We start from the raw sequence: 21,598 nt of genomic DNA, 5'->3' as shown, positions 1-21,598 counted from the left end.
TAAGTCTCACTTCATTTTTGAAGTGATAAATTTTGTATTTATAATAGAAAAAACACCAATAGATATTGAAGAAAATTTCAATCCAGATTTGTTTTGTTTGCTTACCATTTTTTTTCAACACTTATTACATCAAAATTTCCTTAGCTAAGTCTCATCCTTTCTAAAGAAGTGAAATTCAGATTATGTTTTTAAGACATATAGTGTTCAGAACTAAGCTAGAAAGAGTTTTGTAGTACAAAATTGTCTTTGTCTAAAAAAGATTTTGAGAAGAATCAGATTCTTAACTGATTATATGTTTTAGGAGAAAAGGCAGAGTGTCAGTAATGAAAACAGGTACTAGGTGAACATACTACATGTAAAAGTGATTTGGAGACATTAGAAATTGTTGATATAGAAATAACATTAGCAAACACTCTACATTTCAAATGTCTTCTGGAAAAAGAAAGGTCTCGTTCCAGGTCAGCTTTTACAGATGTTTTCAAGACACAAATAACTAAATTGGCAAATCCAGTAACTATTATAGGGTTAATAGTCAAGGCAAAAACAAGATACAAAACTTTACTCAAATAGTGCATAAAAAGGTAAAGGTTCCCCTCGCACATATGTGCTAGTTGTTCGGACTCTAGGGGGCAGTGCTCATTTCTGTTTCGAAGCCGAAGAGCCAGCGCTGTCCGAAGACAAATAGTGCACGGATATGTCTATATGAAGGGAAATTTGCTTAAGAAACCTCACCTTCCCTTCTCTGCTTCATATATTGTATATTTTCAAGGAATAATCAGGAAATTATATATATGTAAGAATTTAAATATGCAAGCAGAGTTTGAATTTGAAAATATAACCTTTTTAGTGAGCTGCTTTCTATTTAGATTACAGCGTTAATGAGAACAGGATCTAAATACTGAAATACATTTCATATTTTAATCTGGTTCAGTCATCACGTGGCTGAAAAATATGAAGCTATGCTTAGCCTCATACTCTCTTTTCCTTTTATACACTGATTTTCCTAGTTTGTGTTGGAAACATCATTCCCATCCGCCAAATTGTTACCTTCATGGTGCAGAATGGAAAAGGGATTATCTGATGTCCTACTTCCCATCTCTTTTCAGCAATTCTTCTGTACATAAAAGGATTAAATCTGACACAGTCAAAGGCCACTTCCTTTCAGACTGTTCATGCTAATTAACCACAGCAGTCTCCCAGTGGCTTTTTAAAGTTTGGTGCCTTTCAATATAGATATATTGATAGATATATGAAATGTAAATTATTGATATTATGTGCTCTGCCCTTTTTATTTTGTCTATTGTTGATCTTTCTGTCTCTTTCTCTGCTTTAACCATTTTTTGCTCCTTTTGCCAGTTAACTGTTGATAAACTGCTGATACCTAATAAACAGCAAGCTAAATTTTTGCTACCTGAATTAAGTGTGTGCTCCGTCTGATCTGAATAAATGAAAATGATTGGGGATGAGCTGGATGCAAACCTAAGTAGAAATTACCAGTTTATTTATTGCTTTTATATTTTACCTCTTTAGAAAAACTCAAGGCTTTGAATAATAAAACTAATAGGAAAAATAGAATTATAATTACACATAATTAAACATAACTGAATTAGAACTAAAATACATTAATAAAGAGACAACCTACTATTAGAATCATTTGGGCAGATACACAAGTTTAAATACCAATTGCTCACCTAAATAAAAATGCCACTAGGAAAAGAAAAAAGAAAAAGGAAGCTTGATGGTCCTTGACAAAACTTTCTAATTATGAATGCAGGCACTGAAAACTCATGGTGATAGCATTAAGTAAAGGCCAAGAGGGCTGGCACACTAAAAAGAAGCCCAGGAAGACTTGTAAGAGAGAAAGAAAAGAAAGAAAGAACAGAAAGAAAACCAAATAGTAACCAGTGATATTGCTGTAGCAAAAGATCACATGCTTCATATAACAAATCCTAATTCCCTAGTTGGTCTTGTTTGGCCTAGGAAACAAACGAAGCAGAAGAATGATGTCAGTTTCTGCCAATACAATGATATTTTCATGGCTAACAGAGTCTTCAAACAACTAAACCAACAGCTCTATAAATGTACATCACCCAAACGAGTCCATAGAAATTAGTATTGATAAAAGGAGGTGGAATAATTCAGTTATAACAGCAAAGATGTGGCCAAAGGCTGAATGTGGGATGTGTTCACAAACTGCTCATGTTCAAATTCTAAGTCAAGGTAAAGCAGAAGAAAGTCAGCCAGTTTCCACGGTATGATTTTGAACATATATCCCTGTCATTTTCAAGGGGAACATCAAAAATTGTTTTGAAGTCCTGAACCTCCTTGACAGGGAATCAGAGGAACTGTGGAATGAATTTAAGGAAGTTCTTAAGATTAATATGAAAAGAGGCTGCTAAAGACGTAGGAATAGAAAAACCAAATTGGACATAAGAACAAATAGTGGAAATTGTCATGAAGAGAAACCAAAGCCAAAAACAGTCAAAGATCACAGGAAGGAATTTAAAAAGAATTTCAGAGACTCGTTAGAACAGACAAGAAACAGTACTGCTATGATATCTCAACAGCTATCAAAGATGAAAAAGCATGGGGGGGGGGGGGAAATGAGGAAAATTTTCCAAAAGGTCTCTGCAGTAAAAAGGTGCTCAACCTCGAATATGTATGCTAAAGAACATCAATGGATAGATATTAAATCATTCAGAGATGATAAAGGTAGGAGTATAAAGGTAGGAGTACATTAGAGATGTTAATATCTGAGATACCTTAGAAGACATTCCGTATTTGTAAGTACTTCTAGATCAGCACTCCCGTCATTCTCAAACTGAAAGCCTACAAGAAATTGATGGAATTTTTACAGAAATATAAAATATAAAGTAAAGATTCTGTGCTTTGCTTTTAAATTTGGAGAACGATACAGTGGCCAAAAGATTGGAAGGAGTTCAATCTAAATAGCAATACAAAGAAGAGATTTAACAGAGTGTGAAGACTATTCTTAACTTTACATGCTGGCAAAATAATGTTTAGATATAGAGGTATCACATATTTGCATATTATTGAGACAATATTACTTATAGTTGTCAGATAACTTAGCCAACAAATACCAAAAAGAGATAACTGAGAGAGCCAACAAATACCCTGATGACACAGATAAACCTCCAGGTGGCCTCAACAGCTCTCTAAAAGAATGCAAATGACTAGCTGTCTGCTAGGAGTATACATCATTCCATTCCCCACCATCCAATCAGAGCTGAAAAAGCTTCTTGGATGAGAAGCAAAACGTCTTCAAAGAAAAACCAGAAAGTCTGGTTGCCTCTTGAAAAAACTCCTTGGGGACAACCATGATGACTGAGAATCTCCATAGACAAATACCAAAAAGTAGTCACATATTAAGACACATATGACAACCATGTGAAGTTGTAGAAATGTCCTCAGGAAAAAGGAAGTCCCAGAAAATCCCACTGTCTTTACAAGAGACCTACACACAGCGTACAAAATCAACAATACCTACAGAAGATGGTGAAACAAATGGGTTCCATGTCAGCAAAGGAGAAAGACTGTATACTTTGTCCTTATTTATTAAAACTTTATTGAAGGAAGCCGCATTGAAAGAAAATTAACATGATTTCACAACTGGAGGAATAAACCTGTAGTATGCTGCTAACTGCTCTGACAGCTGAAAATGAACATTATCTACAAATTCTAGTAATGAAAATCAAGGAACACCATAAATATAGCAAAAGAGCAAAACACAGTAACCAGCCTTAGAATTGATAATATATTCAAGAGGTAGACAAATTCTGCCTATTAGGAATCAAGCAACAAGAGGCACCAGAAATCAAGTCATATACCACAGACTAACCCAGTCTATATTTTAATATTTTACATTTTAATGTATATTTCTACAAAACTACATAAAACAAACATCTACTGTACTTTATTAACAAAATAAACAACAGAGGGCAGCATTTCACTGTTAAATTTATTTTCATCTCCAAGAATTTACATTATATTTTCTTCTTTTTTCATTTTTCTCAAGGCATTTTTATACATTTCTTTCCTTTGAGAATGTATGCATTTGCATTGTAATTTTCTTGTTTTTTCCTTTTTCTGTTATTTTTTAATTAATAATAATAATAAAAAAAAACAGTGTTTGAGCCTGTTGTGAAATTGTTGGTATAGGCCCTGGGAGATATTGCAGGTTCGGTTGCAAATCACTGCAATAAAGCCAAGTATTGCAATAAAGCACGTTGCACACACATTTTTGGGGAGGGGGAATTGGCATGGGTATTCTTGCTCAATGCAGGGTTGCCACAAACCTTCCATTTGTATAATAAAGCTAGCTACACCTCTACATCATCCTAGTTCTAATTAATAATCACAGTTATCTGGCTAAATTAGAAAGTACTTAAACATTAAAAACAATTTAAAAGCAGAATGTGAGCAAAAATTCTAAACAAATAAAAAAAAATAAAAGACACGAATCCAGTACAACTTAAAATCAAAACTAAAAGAAATTAGTTATTGGTTTGGAGTCAAGCCTAAAATATGCCAGAAGGCACTTTACAAGTCGTCTTCAACTGAGAAGATCATCTTTATATTGAGATCCAACTCTAAACTAAGCTCTGGTCTCAGTCAAACACTTCATTCCAAGTCCAAGTGATACAGGAAAAATAATCTTGTGGGGAGATGGGCAGCAAACAAATTTAATAAAGCAATAAAAATAAAAAGCAGTGGCTGTGAAGTGGGGGACAGATCTGAATCCAAACTAAGAAACCACTTTTTTTGCTCCACAAACATGAAAAGGAAATTGACAATGGGATCTACAGAAACAAACACTTACCAAGCAAAACAACGCCCTACAGTTAAATCAAAACAGAAAGAAGCCTGATGAAATACACACCATGCAAAAGTAAATAAAACAGCTACCATGCCTACTTCAACCCCTCCCCAGATAAAACATACACATGCACAGAAAACAAACTCCAAGTACAAGCTCACCAGTTTATTATTTTCTTGTTTTCTAGACATCTGGGGGTATGGAGCACCTATTGAGACCAGAGGCATTTTTAGGCATGAGGAAATTAAAAAAATAGGAGCTGCAGGAACAGTATAATTAGAACATTAAGAATTTGTAAAGAAGAAAACTGTCGATTAAAAAAAAACTTTAATAAAAATTATTTTTAAAAAAATTAATTTAAAATCTGCATATATCAAATGCTCATCACTCTGCCAACTCCATCATATAATAAACTATCATATGAAAGCACCAATTTATCCTCTTTGTATCCATTTTATAACTACCTTTCAAGTTCCCAAGCTTTATCACGAAACAAATAATTTCAAAATACAAGAAAGTCAGTTTTCAGCATTCTATCACAAAGATTTAAAATCATATTAAATATAAAATAAAATCTAGGTTGTAGTCACCTAGTTGATGCTAGTTGGTTCTCTGCAGTTTCTCTAATTCATCTTACACTTTTATACTTTTATGGCCCAACAAGTTTTGTTTTCTTATTTCCCTGGGCAAATATTTTTCTAGAAAAGGTCTGCAGCCTATACCATAATTTAATTTCATGTAATCATGTTATAAATGTTATAATCATATTTCTCCCTCATTAAGATAAAATTTACTTCCAGTGTAAAATAAGTATCACCTTATTATTTACTAACATAGTATTTAAAGGTGTTAACTCATATATTTTGCTTGTGGCAAACAGAAGAAGCTGAGGAGGGGGTTTTCTTCTGTAATCTTCCACTTTAATACAAGAAGGCATTCTATTTCCTGTGACTGGAAGAAAGAACGAAATTCCCAGGCTGAAACAGCTAAATCTGAAACCCCCCTCTTGTGTTTGCAGTCAACCATATCAACATCTGGAGTTGGTTGACTTTTCCCTCCAAGGATTTGTTGCATTGCCCTGGATTTTCTCCATGAATTCTCTGCATTCTGTATCCATCAGATACATGTCATACACACACCCAGTGTTCCATATTCCAAAACCTTCCATCCACTCAAACCCTCCAAGCATTTTTAAAAATAAAACTGAAGCTTATTTAATATTTAAACATCTAAGGCCAAAATGTGCTTTCTGTTTCATATTTAATCCCCTGATGATCAGTGCTTGCTTAACTGTAAGTGAGAGCTGGTCACTGCTTTAAATATTTGCTTTAAATTGACAGTGGCTTAAGAAACCCGTAACAATTCACAAAGCTATTCTATCTAATATTGCAACACATTTTATGTAGAAAGAAAATTATCCACCGTCTCTGGATTCCATAAAGCTGCATTCAACTGGACAATTTAAAAATGAACTTGGCCTGATCTATTTTGTAACTCCTTTAAATAAAGGATAATTTTCTTTTAAAGAGAGGACTATAGTGCTACATAACGGGGTGCGCTCCCATTACTTGTCCCAGCTTCTGCCAACCTAGCAGTTCGAAAGCACATAAAAAATGCAAGTAGAAAAATAGGGACCATCTTTGGTGGGAAGGTTACAGCATTCCTGACCATGGAGACGTCTTTGGACAGCGCTGGCTCTTCGGCTTTGAAACAGAGATGAGCACCGCCCCCTAGAGTCAGGTAAGACTAGCACATATGTGCGAGGGGAACCTTTACCTTTGGGTATACACAAGTGTTCTCCCTAGAGTTATTGAAATACCTGAAGTATATCTCAAAAGGTGTAACAATTGGAAGAGAAGAGGGTACCAAATAGAACAGTCCCTAAGTATGTGTGCACATATTTCACATATTTTATACTCTTCTCCCAAATCAGCTCAATCAGATTCCTGGTTTATACAAACTTACAAACATACAAAATGATCCCCAAGCCATTTAAATTATACTCAGTCAGATCTGAAATTATTCTGGTAAATTACAGAAAGAACCTGCACCACGATTTACAAACTATAACCTACTGGATTAGATTCTAGCAAGCAACTAAATATACCTAGTCTGGGATTGCTCCTGATAATCCCATAAACCATATTTAGGGAAAGTGAATACTTATTATAGACTTTTATATTCTTCTCCCTTATGTGTAAATTCCCTCCTTGGTTTTTAAATTGCTCTAATCATAGTTTGCTTTAATATTAGTAAATGATTAGTCTATGATCTATCTAGAATGAATGAATGATAATAGTCTATGTAAATCTTGGGGGAAATTAAATGCTAGGATGAACAAATAAATTACAAGAAAATGCAATAGTAAATCTTCTTATAAACTGGGAGAAAAAAATGTTAACACTCAAAAATTTGGAAGATTATCAGCATTGTATTTCTTTTCTGACACTTCCCAATGAATGTAGACATAAAATACATAGGCCAATTGTAAATCAATCATCCCAACACACTGTGTAATCTAAGATGCTCTTGGCTTCCTCTGAAAGCAGCACTATGTAAAATCCCCGATTTAAAAACAGGGAAAAGTTCACTATTTGTACACATGCATATGTATTCACTAAGCATTCATTTTAATGGAATTTATTTCTACATATACATGAAAGCATAAGTATTAACACTTTGATATTTTAATTAAAGGCTAATTTCTGATTCCCGTCAAATTTAAAATAGCAGTAAAGTTTAAAGTAATAATTGAAGGTATTTTGTATTCTCTTACTTGGCATGCAAGTCCATTCAATTCAACTGAATTTCCTTCTGAATTGCTAAGATTTCCCTCCCTGTGAATGAATAATCAGAGGTCTGAAGAAGTCTTCTAAATTCTTGAATTCTTGGCAAAAATTCTGTAGTGTAAAATCACTACCACACACATAAAATAGCAATCAGTTGATCTGAAAAATAATTTTTTGTGCCTGTGATAATGATAATCCCATTATTTTTTCCATTTGATAAAAATTAAGGTTTTCCCCCCCCTTCCAATGTAAAGGATTCCTTTATTTCGATTTCTCCAACTGAGATATTTATTGAAGGGAGGGAGAGATAAATGAAGAAGCTGAAGAAAAGCAGAGCTAAAAAAACACACATGTGACTTTCACTGTCTGTTGAAAAAGGCAGACTGAAGTTCTGTTTTAGTAGGTTAATCTTTGATTGACAACTCTTTGTGGCCAGCCATTCTTTAATTGCTCACTGGGGAAGAGAACGTGTATCTTCTAAATTTAATAATGAAATCTCCACACTTTGGTCATCCCTTTGGTGATCCTTTTTGTTTTTGGTTACAAAATGTTTGGGACTGCAGATTAGCAGAATTTGCTTAAATCAAGCATTGTATAAAATACTTCTATATATTTACAATATACTTTCAGAACAAAAGCTAAGACATTTTCTAGAGACACTATTTTACAAATCTGTCTCTCTAACATACAGTGCATGTATATTCTCTCTCTCTATCACACCAACAGATTATTTCTTTTAGCAACTGTATTATTTAAATTATACTGAAATCAATTACTTTCAAATTTCCTTTCCTCCATCTTGGGCTGAAGATAATGAGAGCTATAGTAAAAGCATATTTACTCTTAGACAAAAAAGAATGATTTAAAGTATAATGCTATGTTAAATCATTTTTCTAAAGTAAATTGTAGCTTGAAGAAGTCAAGTATTAATTATTTTACAATATTCTTCTTTGACTAGTGCAGGCAAAAATACTGTATCTACATTTTAAAACATGATTTATATTAGCTTGATCCACAAAGCACTCTAAAATATACTTTGTGGCACTTTCTGTAATAAACTAATCATCTTCATTTAAATTACAATAGTTGACAGGCACTTATATTTGGGGTAGGCAATTTTTGGAATTCATGAACATGTTTGCAATACTAAGGAAATGTCAAAATACAATTATTTTACTTATCTCACTATTGAGATAATTTTAAATTAATTTGTCACCCTTATACATCTAGAGGCAAATTTCATGCCTCACTTAGTCTAATTTACACTGACCCTGTATTAGAAAACTCTTATGTCTTTCAGACAAGATCATGAGAGAGCTTGTTTCATTCAGCCATTATTGGCATGCAAGTTATGCATTAGGAGAGTTGGGTTAATACAGTAAATCAAAAGGACTGGAAAATACATATACATACACATACACATACACACACACACACACACACACACACACACACACACACACATTCTTTAATAAAGCTCTCCAGAAGTCAAATGCATGTCGAAAGAAACAGAGAAGACATGCATTCTTCTTGTATCCTGAGACTCTCCTTATAAATACTTTTAATGTTCTCCTCCAAGTAGCAAATCAAAGGTGTGATGGAAAACATATTACCACAAACACCAGTGGTAATATTGGTGACTACCTTATTTCAACAGATGACTACCTTATTTCAAAATAAATTAGGCGGCACTTTATACCCTCTATACAACAATGCTAGAGAAGAAGCTTCTTGTATTGCTATGATTCAGCTACCTAGCCATGGCTGCTTTTTATAAGAAAGTTGCCAACCACTAGAGATATACACTGCAAACATTTTCCTTAATTGAACTGAAAATATACCAACACATCTCAAAAATGAATGGCTTAAAGGGTCTACTTTTTAAAAGATTTGCATGGTACATGAAACATTAAACATGTGATTTGATATTTAAAAACAAATGCCCTATGGTGGGTATCTATCACCTAAGTTTCAATTCTGGTTTTCCACACTGAGGTATTTAATGATAATAAAATATGGCATTATAATATACAAATACTCCCCATTATTGGAGGAATAACTCAAGTTAATGCATATTATTAATATCTTGCAGAAGGAAACCAGCAGGCACATCTAGCTGGGGAAAGGTCCTCAGCTGAAGAAAAATAGGATTCCTTCAACAGTCTGTTGCCTGCAGATTACTACAATTACTACAATTCTAATAGCAGTAGGTGTCATCCCTTAGTGTATGTGTGAGAGTGTGTAAGTGCTGCAGAATGTATTTTTCTCCATTTCTTTCCTGATTTGCTAGTTATGTCAGGAAACCTCAGTAATTTTGGCTTTCTTGGTAGTGCCATGTGTCTCTCTGTTTCTCCTGCCTTCTGCTATGGTTGAACACTGCAGAATAAAACACTTCTTGAAATTTCCCCCATCTCCCTTGCCATTTTCTGACCTCCTGCCTCATCTTTCTCACAATGAATTGGAAGTTCTGTTCTCTGAATGCCTGGTCTTTTTCCCCACCGATTTGAATAGTGTGGTAAATTCTCATAAACTACTGCTACTTATTTGTTTGCTATGTACATTAGTACTCCTCACAAGTTGTTGTCTTATTATTTTATTACCTTTATGCCATTAGTCTCAGAAGTCAGTTAATAAATTGCATTGAATGGTTATTAATTATAGGGTTATTTTTGGGCTTAGGAGCTATAGTTTAAAGGTCCCAAAGAAAGAAGCAATTTGGGAAATCCTAGTTCATAATAACTAGAATAATATCAGTGGGTACAGAGTTGCAATTACTGAATGTCACTTTGAATGTTCTTTCTATCCACTATATTGGATTGGATACTTGGAAATAGTATGCCTATTACGGTAGTATATAAGCATCTGACTGTGTTTCCAGAGATTTATTTCAAGCTAGTGTTGAAGAACTGGAATTAACCTACCACAAAACTTAATTTTCATGGTAATGTCACTTTGCCCAGTATCCCTCAAGAATTCATTATATCTTTTATAACAATAAAACTGTCAGAGATTACTTCAGAAACACGTTTTTTCTCCCCAAAAGCGACCAGGCAACAAAACTGAAAAACTCAATAAACTGTTGAAGATAAAGTTGGGAGACAAGCCATAAAACACCATTAAAAACAGCCAAGAGCAATTAAATCAGAGTCCAAAACAGATTCTGGAAATTGTCCAGGGATCAAACATCAAAGAGCTAAGAGGAGTCTGGCAACAAGATCAGAGGCCAATTCACAGGTATTATCTCAGCACAGACTGTTTGATATTGATGATTTTTAAAGCCAAAACTTCTCATATCTAGACCTTGGTTGCTGCCAATCAAAATTCTCTAGAGATAATTCTTCCTTGTAAATTGAATCTAACTTTCAAGTAAGCTTTTATTTGACTTTTTCCCAGGACCATTTCTAGGTCTCAGTAGACAGTTTTGATGTTGATCCTGAACATATACTTACTTCTATATCCTGGGATTGGGGAATAGTTGAAATTAATCTGGATCAAGTGAAGAACCCTTGTTCACAGGATAACTGAGTTTAAGAATTGCATTGTGTAAACATTTCCGGGAAATCAAGAGTCTTAAAGGGCCTGAGTTGGGAATTATGAAATGGGAAGGGAGACCACTAAGGATCAAATGGAGAACTACCCAAAGGCAAAAATCTATGTGTAACTATTAGACTGCAACTAAACTGACATTGCCAAGTTATTCTTTTTTTCTTGCAACATCATATGCAGCCAAGTTGTTTGAAGTTGTGAATGATTCTTGTATCCAGTGAGAAACTGCTGTCAAAATTCATGTATTCGGATCTTTTTTATGCTACTTGTTTAGATTTCCTTATAGACACAGAGGGAGATTCTGACATAATGAACACTTCTCTCCACATTCTATGGATATTTTCATATTTTAGCCACTTAACAGTAATTGTGGTAGACTGTAAAAACAACGACACAAACACTGCATCTACTAAACAACACAAACACTAAGATCATCACCATTCATTTACTTTTAAGTGTTCTGAATTTCTTCATAAAAGTTTGCTTTTTTAAACAATCATTCATTTATTATTTAATTTTTGAATATTACTATTTTTATCAGTTATGATGGAAAGGTGGAAAGATGATCAATGTTTTTACTACGTAACTACAGAAATGCAGTAAGTAAGAAATGTAGTTCATTCGTTCCTTTCTGTGTTTTCACTAACATGCCAGAATTAGGGCTCTTCTGAATTTAGGAATTGTTATCTGATTTGAGTATCTTACCAGCTTGAAAAAAAAGGAAGTGCGACTTACCTTGGAACACATCTGTGAAGTGAATCTGCTCAATAAAGCCACAAATAGCACAGATCCTAGTCTAAAAATATAATTTTCAACTAGATAGCGCAAAATAAGAGATAAGAAAAACAAGCTCTCAGGCAAATGCCAGTTTTCCTTTTTGATTATGTGTCGACAAGGTAGTGTCAACTCTTAATGAGCACATAGGCAGGCCTTCTCTACATGATTTGTCTCCTGCTCACCCTTCAAATCTTTCAGCAGTGGGAACTATCAAAACTAATCTCCATTCCTTTAGAATCAGTGCCCTTCTATTTATAATTTAATTTAATGTCAATAGGGAGGTTACAGCAGGGGCTCACTAGTCCAGATTATTCCAAATAGCTGACAGTAGTTTTTTGAGGAGTCAACTATATTCTATATGGGCAATAGCAAAAATGGCATGCATCACACTTTATGTTCTATAACGCAATATTTCTAAATGTTTAAGAAAGTTTTGTTCCTTTCACCCTCATTGCACCAAGCATGTATGCAGTCAAGGCTCCTGTACCTTAAAGATCTCTTGATCTATGTGTTATGGAGGTTATTCATGTTACAGCATGTAACTTACATGGGCTATAAAAAGAACTGGATAGCCCCAGGTATGCAAATGCTTCTGTTCACTGCAATAGAATTCACTATACTATTTACATACCCCTGTAAACATCCACTGCACGTCAATATTACAACTGTATATCCGAATTATATTGAGATTTCAGAATATCAATTTTAGCACATAATATTTTGGGAGAACAAAAAGGATTGTATTGGCATATATTCTCCCGTTTCTGTATAAAAAGATCAGAACTTCCAATTTCCTTTGATCTTTTCCAGAATCATTCCTGTAGCCATAAACATCTCCTTACCTTCTAGTGTAAGTACTGCCTGCTGTTCTTTCAGCACTTCTGGTTCGTGGCTGAGCTCCACATACTCTTCGGCAATTTCATTAATGCTGGATATCTGTCCATTTTTATGTAAAATCTACATAGAGAAATAAAATACAAGAAGGAAAAAGGGAAGGAAAAATAATTGTCAGTATATAACAATCTTTTAATTACTTTTTTTTAGTAGAAAGAGAATGTATTTTAGAATGTGTCTTTTACAGTTTAGAAATCATAAAATGTACCTCTGTGGCAGGTGGTTTGATTGCAATTTGACAATTTGGAAAAACGTTCGCACATGAGGTAATACTTTTTTAAAAAATTGATTACATCAACGGAAGTATGAAATCAGATTAGTTCTAAATTGATCTGTACCTCAAAATATTCATACACACTATATAACTACTAATCCTACACACACACACACACACACACACACACACACACAAACTAACCTGCTGGTATCAGCTTTATCAAAATGTACCCTTTCTAGCCATGAACAGTGTGTTAACAAATACAAACGTAAAGACAGCCCAATCATCAGCAGAAAGATTCAACAGATGATATCTTTCTCTGAAACAGAGGGCAGTAAATGAAAACAGTCATATGAGGTACCTCTTATTTTATGTATTTGCATCCTGCCTTTATCATTTTTACCAATAACTCAAGGCGGAAACATATCCAACACACCTTCCTCTTCCTATTTTCCTCACCTTCCTCTTCCTATTTTCCTCACCTTCCTCTTCCTATTTTCCAGGGTTCCTAAGCACCCTGTAAGATGAGTTGGGCTGAGTTACTAGCCCAAAGTCACTCAACTGGCTTTCACACCTAAGGTGAGACTAAAACTCACTATCTCTTGCTTTCTAGCCTGGTGGCCTCTTGAAGATGTTCACTTTAGCTAAAGTTCTTGCCAGACTGAAAAGGGATGAGCTCGTTTGAAATTTGCCTCATAAACATGCAGCCTGCTTCCTCCATTTGTTCAGGTGACACCTCAATCCTAACTCTAACACTCTCTTCTAAGCAATGCCCTTTTCCTGGTGCTGACAATCATTCCAACTGTTTTTGTCTCAGACAGTTCTCCCTCTCCTTGAGGGCATTCTCAGTTCTTCCCACTGCACTAAAGTATGTTAATTTTTAATGGTCTGAATTTGTGTAAAACACTTCAGCTACTTTAGCTAGTTCAGAGCACATCTCTCCCTCAAATGCCAGACATTCCAGCAAAACACTGTACCCTACTTGTTCAGCTAAAACGGCCTTTTACCAGACTTAAAGAAAAAGAAACCTTACCATAAATCAACCAATAACTCTTCTTAAGTGCCATCAGAACTTAAATATGCATAATCATTCTTTTTAATTTTAAAAGTATTTGTTCATTAAATTAAATAGTTAACTTTTTTCTAAAGAGAACAGCAGACATTCTTTAAAAACAAAGACAATAACAGCAATGGCAAAAAGAAATAAAAAGCACAAATGGACTAATGCAAAATTAGACAGATCATGTCTCAAGGGCCAACAGATAACATTTGGTAAATTTGTATAAAAAACAAAAACTAGAAAAGCCCTAAAGCTTGCTTTTCCTGCAGACCCTAACCCACAATCCAATTTACAGAGCAAGAATTTCAACTTGGATTATTTAACTGAAAGTCAATCTAGTTCCAGAATTAATAAGCGAGATCCATACTTTGCTTAAATTTAGGAACATTCCTTTGAAATTAGTCATATATACATGTAAACAATTTTGTGAAATTGATTATTTAATTAAATTCCTCTGGAAAGGAGGAAAACAGGTCCCCTCTAATTGATAAACGCAGTTGAATGAGTGCTGTATTTATTCATTCAGTATACAGTGTCTGCATCCTCTCATGAACAGAAGATCCTTTCGAACGAGAAATTATTTCATTCAGTTCTTCATTTTTATCCTTGTGACCCCCATCCCCCGATAACCATCTCATTAACAGTAGTTACTCTCTTCATAAATAGAATCCAAAATTGGCCAGTTATCAAAGCCTGGAGCCAGACCAGCCTGCTGATGAATATGGATATATCTCCTTCCATTTCTAATCACCATCATTCCAACATTCTTCAGGACAGACTAAGGTCCATTCCAAAAATTCCACATGCCAGGCCCAAAGATATTAATGCTAATTTTGCCTTATAGTATTAAAACCTTCCATCCTGGCCTTATTAGATGTTCCTAAAATAAGATAGTTCCAGTTGTCTAAGTTGGATTAAACTAAACAGTATACTAAAATATTTTTCTATGTTCTTAGATGACTCAGCAGCACAGTGCATTATAACAGTTAAAATTCTTTCAGCAGGACTGTCTTAATTGTTTCAAAGTAGATCATATCTATGCATTTTATTCTAATAGTATTTCCCCATGAATGGCAGGGGAAAAATGATTAATATCAAATAACTATCCTCATCTGAAACAATAAATCCTACAAGAATATCATTTTGGTCTTCTCAACGTAACACCTTTGAAAAATTAAGCATTTTGTAGAAGCCTCAAAAGATGCAACCAATCTATCAATATGATAGATTTGTCCACCATAGAGTTGTTTGATCTTGACACCAGAGCATTTTTTTTTTGTTAATACTCAATATGACTATTAACCAATAACAACAACAACAACAAAAGCACTGGTGTCAAGATCAAACAACTCTATGATCTTGTTCAGAAAGACCATCCTCCAGCTCCCTGGGTTGCACCTGTTGAGGGGTGCCAGGGGAGGCATGTACAGTGGCTGGCAGAAGACACTGAGCTAGGCTCTGTCTGATTGCCCTGGTTATGATGGCTTCCAAGGCCTTGCCATGGGGGGAGGTGGAAGCGCCTGAGCTGGAGCTGGGTCAGAGGCAGGTGGTGGAGCTGGAGCCCGCTGTTGGAATGAGGTATCAAGATCCGGAAGGGTCTGGAATACCAGGAGGCTGTCTGGGGCTGGGTCTATGGGAGAAATTGGAATGCTGGAAGACACGTCCGTCCAGCATAGACCGAGTCGAACAACTGGAGAAGGCCAGGAGGGCAGAGCCAATTTGATTGGCAGACTCGGTCCTATGCATTAGACGGAGCATCTCCCAGTCTGACTGCCGTTTCCCTCCTATCAGGAGAATCACCTCTCTTCCTCCTTGGCCTACTGAGCAGAATGCTTTGTTTGCTGCAGAAGACTTAAGTTAAATTGGTAGGTAGTTATTTGAAGAAATGGGACAGAAAACAGAGGTGTATTTTGTACTCTCAAACTTCTCTGATGGTAAATTGGTATTCTGTTTAAATATTCCGACAAAATACTTAAGTGAGGTTAATCCTGTGAAACAGGGGCTTCTACTCCCCAGCTTCAGGTAAGTGAGAAAACTGGCAATAGCATCAAGCAGCTATTAAGAATGGATGGGCTTGGTGTATGGTGTCTAGGCCTTAGCAACACTTTTTAATATATGCATAGACAAGACTCGAAGAGAAATCCTTTAAAATTCTTATTTTATCATTAAGATTGCTGTCTGATACAAATATTTAGTAGGAATTCTATTGAAATGCAGCAGTTCTATTTGGTTATTTTTAAAAATGGAAAATAAGTCTTTAAACTGGAATATTTGATTTTTTTAAAAAATGTAATTTGTGGGGAGCTTGTTTATTTTTTTCAAGGCTTTCAAGTCTCTGATCAGAATTTCATTTGTTTTAGAATTTCTTCACAGATGCTGCTTGTCATATTCTAAAAAGAAAATGTTTTTATTAGCACCATTCTTTGAAGCAGAAAATCCCTTATATTTATAATGCACTATGATTCATTTAGGAAGCACTAGTTATATACTACTATAATAGCAATGGTAGAGGCAAAGTCCTCAAGATTGAATAATTACATTACAGAGTTCAAAACTCTCCAAGCAAAGATTGAAAGCAAACAAATTTAGATCTTGTTCCCTTCTCCCAACTTCTCTGCTATGATGTGGTGTTTACTATTATGCCAGTCTCCTTTATTGTTTTACCAAAAAAAAAGTTTGCCGGTAGATTAAATAGTTTGCCAGTACATTAAATAGTTCAGAAATATACTCACTTGAGTTATTTCTTATGTACAAATATACATATACTCACTTACATCCATATGTGTGCCGCCCTGAACCTTCGGAGAGGGGCGGCATACAAATTGGATTAATAAATAAATAATAAATATGTGTAACCCTTTCTGATATCATTCAAAAGAGCTCCTCGTTCGCCTGTTCTTGGCACCTGCTTCTGTTTATGCCCATGCACTCAGATCTCTGAGTGCATATGCCCATGCACTAAGATCTCTGCCCCCCACAGAGACGGCTCGCAATCTGGGTGTCGTCCTGGACTCACGGCTGTCTTTAGAAGAGCATATGATGGCCGTAGCCAGGGGGGCTTTTTATCAGGTTCGCCTGATCTGCCAGTTGCGTTCCTTTCTGGACCGGGACGCCTTGCGCACGGTCACTCATGCCCTCATCACCTCCCGTCTGGACTATTGTAATGCTCTCTACATGGGGCTCCCCTTGAAGAGCACTCGGAGGCTCCAACTGGTCCAGAATGCGGCCACGCAGATGGTTATGGGCGCACATTGTTACGCCCATGTAACACCTCTCCTGCGCGAGCTGCACTGGCTCCCAGTGGTCTTCCAAGTGCAATTCAAGGTGTTGGTCACCACCTTTAAAGCGCTCCATGGCAAAGGACCAGGATATCTACGGGACCGCCTTCTGCCACCAACAGCCTCCCGAACAGTTCGCTCCCACAGAGAGGGACTCCTCAGGGTGCCGTCAGCCAAGTTATGTCGGCTGGCGACACCCAGGAGGAGAGCCTTCTCTGTGGGAGCTCCTGCCCTCTGGAATGAATTGCCCCCGGATATTCATAACATCTCTGACCTCCGGGTTTTTCACTGTGCCCTCAAGACCCTACTGTTCCGACAGGCGGGGCTGTCAAATTGAATTATTTTAAATTGAGTTTTAATTTTGGGTTTTAAAATTCAGCCAAACTATTTAATGATTTTAATTAATTTTAACTAGATATTGTATATTTGTATATTTGTATTTTAATTCTGGCTGTACACCGCCCTCAGTCCTTCGGGAGAATGGGCGGTATATAAATAAAATAATAATAATAATAATAATAATAATAATAATAATAATAATAATAATAATAATAATAATTCCGATTAAAAGAAATTATTCAATGTCCGGTGTTGGAAAGGGAGATGAAAATTTCATCCGGATCTCTCAAGTATACTAAATAGTATATCCATTCCATACAGGAAATAAAGTAAGCAGCATTAATTATGTAATTTCTACTATCCCATTTATGACTTGGCTGAAGCTTAGTATACCTTCTTTTTAAACATTGCATTTGTTCTACGCTTGCTACATCTGCCTGGCAGAGAGACAATGCAGCCAAATGAAGGGTAAACACAACCTCAGTGCTTTTGTCAATGGCTTCTGGGAATCCAGCATAGAGCTTTTTGCTTACATTTCCCTCATTAAACAGCAAAATATTTATTTTTCATCCAAATTCTTACAAAAGAGGCCCCTCTTTTGGAGAAAGACTAGAGGGTGGAAGAATATTCCCTTGTATACTCTATTCTTCTTCTCTCCCTCAAGAAATCCTTCCTTGGCCTTCTTGAACAAAATTTGACTTCCAAGATATTTGTGTAAGACTCCAGTTCTGAACAATCAGTACAGAAGGTTCCCTCTTCTTTGTGAGTTTCCTCTCAGCACAGGATAGGAGAAGAAGAAAGAGTACAGAATTAGACATAAGACAATACAGCATCATTTTCAGATGCTTCAGTTCCTCTTCTGGGACTGTACAATGAATAACATCACTGAGGCAATTTCTGTTATAAGGAAATTGTTGTTTTCAAGCACTTATAAGTCTACTGGCTGGTTCCTACCAATGTCCAATACTGCTTCCAAAAAATGATCAGGTAACTTATTCAAGAGTGATATGGCCACTGTTTGAATGGTTAAGTCTTTGGGCACTTTGCAAATTAAAATCTAATTACAAGTAACAAAGTATGAAGCTGTCCAGCAGCATAATAAAAAACATATCAAGCAAAACCCAAACTTCTTATATTTTAAAATTAAAACATTTAAAGCAGTGGTGGGTTTCAAAAATTTTCACTACCGGTTCAGTGGGGGTGGCTATGGGGGTGGCATGCGTCTGAGTGGGTGTGGCCAACTTGACATCACTCACACTCACACCCAGTCACATGACCCCCCCACATAGCCACACCCACAGGAAAAGGTAGGAAAAGTTTTGCAATTTCTACCTATCTACCCCCGCTCTCCCTTTGCCAGTCACCCTCATTTCCCTCCTTTAGCAGCCCCGGCCCTAGCCCCGCTTCCTCCCCAACCACCTCCTCTTTGTTCAGGCTGCTTACCTTCCGTGGCGGCTGGTCGAATCCAGAAGGCAAGCTGACCGGAGTTTTCAGCGGCCCCCAGCCAACTGCTGCTGGTGGAAAGTGGCTGGCAAAGAAGCCTCCCAGCTGCAGTCTCTTTGAGAGCTGCTTTGCGGCTGCGGCAACTGGCCACAGGCCACCTAAAGGTACTGGAGGTCGCAGAAAAAGCTGCTGCCATCACCGCCAAGTTCTTCACGCACGCGCATCCCATTGGACTTGCAAGGCAATGGGATGCACATGCACGAAGAACATGGCGGCGACGAACATGGGGGGAGCAAGCGGCAACCAGGGGACTGGTTCGGGGGTGGAGCCAGCTGGCCATCGCTAACGGTTCGACGACCTTGGCCAAATTTCTGCCAACGGTTCACGTGAACCAGTGAAAACTGGCTGAATACCACCTCTGATTTAAAGACCCAGGTTAATAAAATTGAATCCAATGTTGCATCAAAGAATTATAAAGTAGTATCAAGCACATTTCTGTAGAAAAAGTATTCAATAGTGAGAGAAATGGAAAATATTTCCAATTACCATTAGATTTATTCCTATATTTTAAATATTCTGCTGCAGACATTAATTCCCCCATCCATGTCATGCATAAGGCCTTGATTTTGTTCAGTTATCAATCATCCACTATATCAAGGGTCCCCAGGCACCGGTCCACGGCATGCCAGCAACCGGTCCATGCAAACAAGCGAAGCCCCATCCATGGGATGCATGCAGCATGCAAAACCATGCCCCTCCGGTCCACGGAAAAACCTTTCACCACAGAACTGGTCCCTAGTACCCAAAAGGTTCGGGGCCTCTGCATTATGTTGCTTAAAAAAAAAAAAGCAGGGACACATAAAAAATAGACAGCTATTTATCTTCTAAATATTCAGAGCAGTGCTGCTTCATTACAATTACAGCAAAGTGGAGGCAACATTTGACATTGATAAGAACATAAATTCCATAGCAGTAACTGTTTTATAAACAGCTATTAATAAAAATTGTACTTTTCATACACAATAAATTAAAAAAAGACTATCTATGCTCTTTCTTTCTTCCTTTATGGTTTTTGTGTTTCACCCTTGCCTAGATCTATTTAATTCAATTGCTCTGTAGGATGAAGACACAACACAGATGCAAATATGATTAAGGAAATAACATTATGCTATCAAAGTTCATAAAGCAAATGAAATGAAGAGATAAGGTTTCTTTCCTAAAGCACTGTCCAAAATAAAAAAAATGTACAACAGAGTTCATTTGTTTAGAAAACAAAAATAATTACCATAAGCACAATACAGAATGATATATGTAGGTGCTGCTTTCAGTCCAAATAATTCCCCCCACAGCAAAATCCTTCCAAGAGATTAGGAATAATCCCTTCACAAACTTCTGCCAACACATTACAGTATTCTCCATTTCAGTATTTTGTTGGCATTTCTCCTTGTAGTTTCTACACAACTCCTCCAATCCACTTCCCTGAACTGTAAAATTAATTGGGCTTTGCAACTAACCCAATCTCCCTTTTATCAGTCTCAATCAAACCACAACATCTGTTTTCGAAAAGACCTCTTTTCCCCTTGTGACGTCCTCCCTTCAGTTTTGAATTCAGCACTGAACTTTAAAGAGAATATAGAAACACAAGAACAAATTCATAGGAGAGTAACAAAGCTGGTCAGTGATCTAGAAAACAGGTCCCAGGAGTAGAAGCTGAAGAAACTGGGTATATATTTGACTGGAAGAAGAAATACATGGCAACATTTTCCACATACCTGAAAGATAGAAGGCAGAAAAGATGTTCAAGCTCTGCACTTAATGGCAGTATACAAAATAACAAAGATAAATGAATTTTCCCCATCTTTTGGGGTGGGAGGGTCACCCGAGACCACAAAAACACTGGGCATATACTTACCACACTTTGCATAAAACTCTTCCTCTAGAATGGGTTGGGACAGAAAAGAAAATAGGATCACACCCTTTTCAATCAAACCAATTGCCCATTCTGCCTCTGAAATGACTAAAATCCATGCATGGACACAATGTTTGAAGAAAGGCTGTACAAGAATCAACCAAACTTTTTAATTGTGGGTCAGGTGGTTAGTTTTTAGATTCTCTTTCAGGCTACTCAGTATGAAACAGGGTGGATTTGATTTAAATTGAGTTGATTTAAATCACAATTTAAATCATGATTTAAATCACTAGTAAAAAGGCTTGATTTAAATCAACTCGATTTAAATCATAATTTTTAAAGAGCAACTGTCATCTCTGCTACTCCTTTGACCCGCTGTTGACTCACCGATAGTCCTAGTGTTGCAGAATATACAGCCTCATGCTACATAACTAAGCTCCATTTCATGCTGAATAAACTAAATTATTTATGTATCTTAAATAGAAAACTATCTTACGATAGATTTTTAC

At 36.3% G+C, this 21,598-nt stretch overlaps 1 protein-coding gene across 3 annotated transcripts in view; it reads right to left on the bottom strand.

Annotated features, from left to right (window-relative positions):
* Nucleotides 1–21,598, bottom strand: part of AKAP12 (A-kinase anchoring protein 12) — a 60,458-nt gene that overhangs the window by 13,914 nt on the left and 24,946 nt on the right. For all 3 annotated transcript variants that reach the window (XM_087887474.1, XM_034419019.3, XM_087887478.1), the window contains exon 2: nucleotides 12,792–12,906. Coding sequence is in view for 1 of the 3 variants with exons in the window: in XM_034419019.3 (XP_034274910.2) it covers nucleotides 12,792–12,906 (115 nt within the window). In the remaining 2 variants the exon portion in view is untranslated. The remainder of the gene's footprint in view (nucleotides 1–12,791; nucleotides 12,907–21,598) is intronic.

Source organism: Pantherophis guttatus, chromosome 1, assembly GCF_059756535.1.
Source record: "Pantherophis guttatus breed Tessera chromosome 1, ASM5975653v1, whole genome shotgun sequence".
In the NCBI taxonomy this organism is placed as follows: domain Eukaryota; kingdom Metazoa; phylum Chordata; class Lepidosauria; order Squamata; family Colubridae; genus Pantherophis; species Pantherophis guttatus.
Note: the sequence above shows the minus strand (reverse complement) of the source record. Positions and strands in the feature narration are given on the sequence as shown.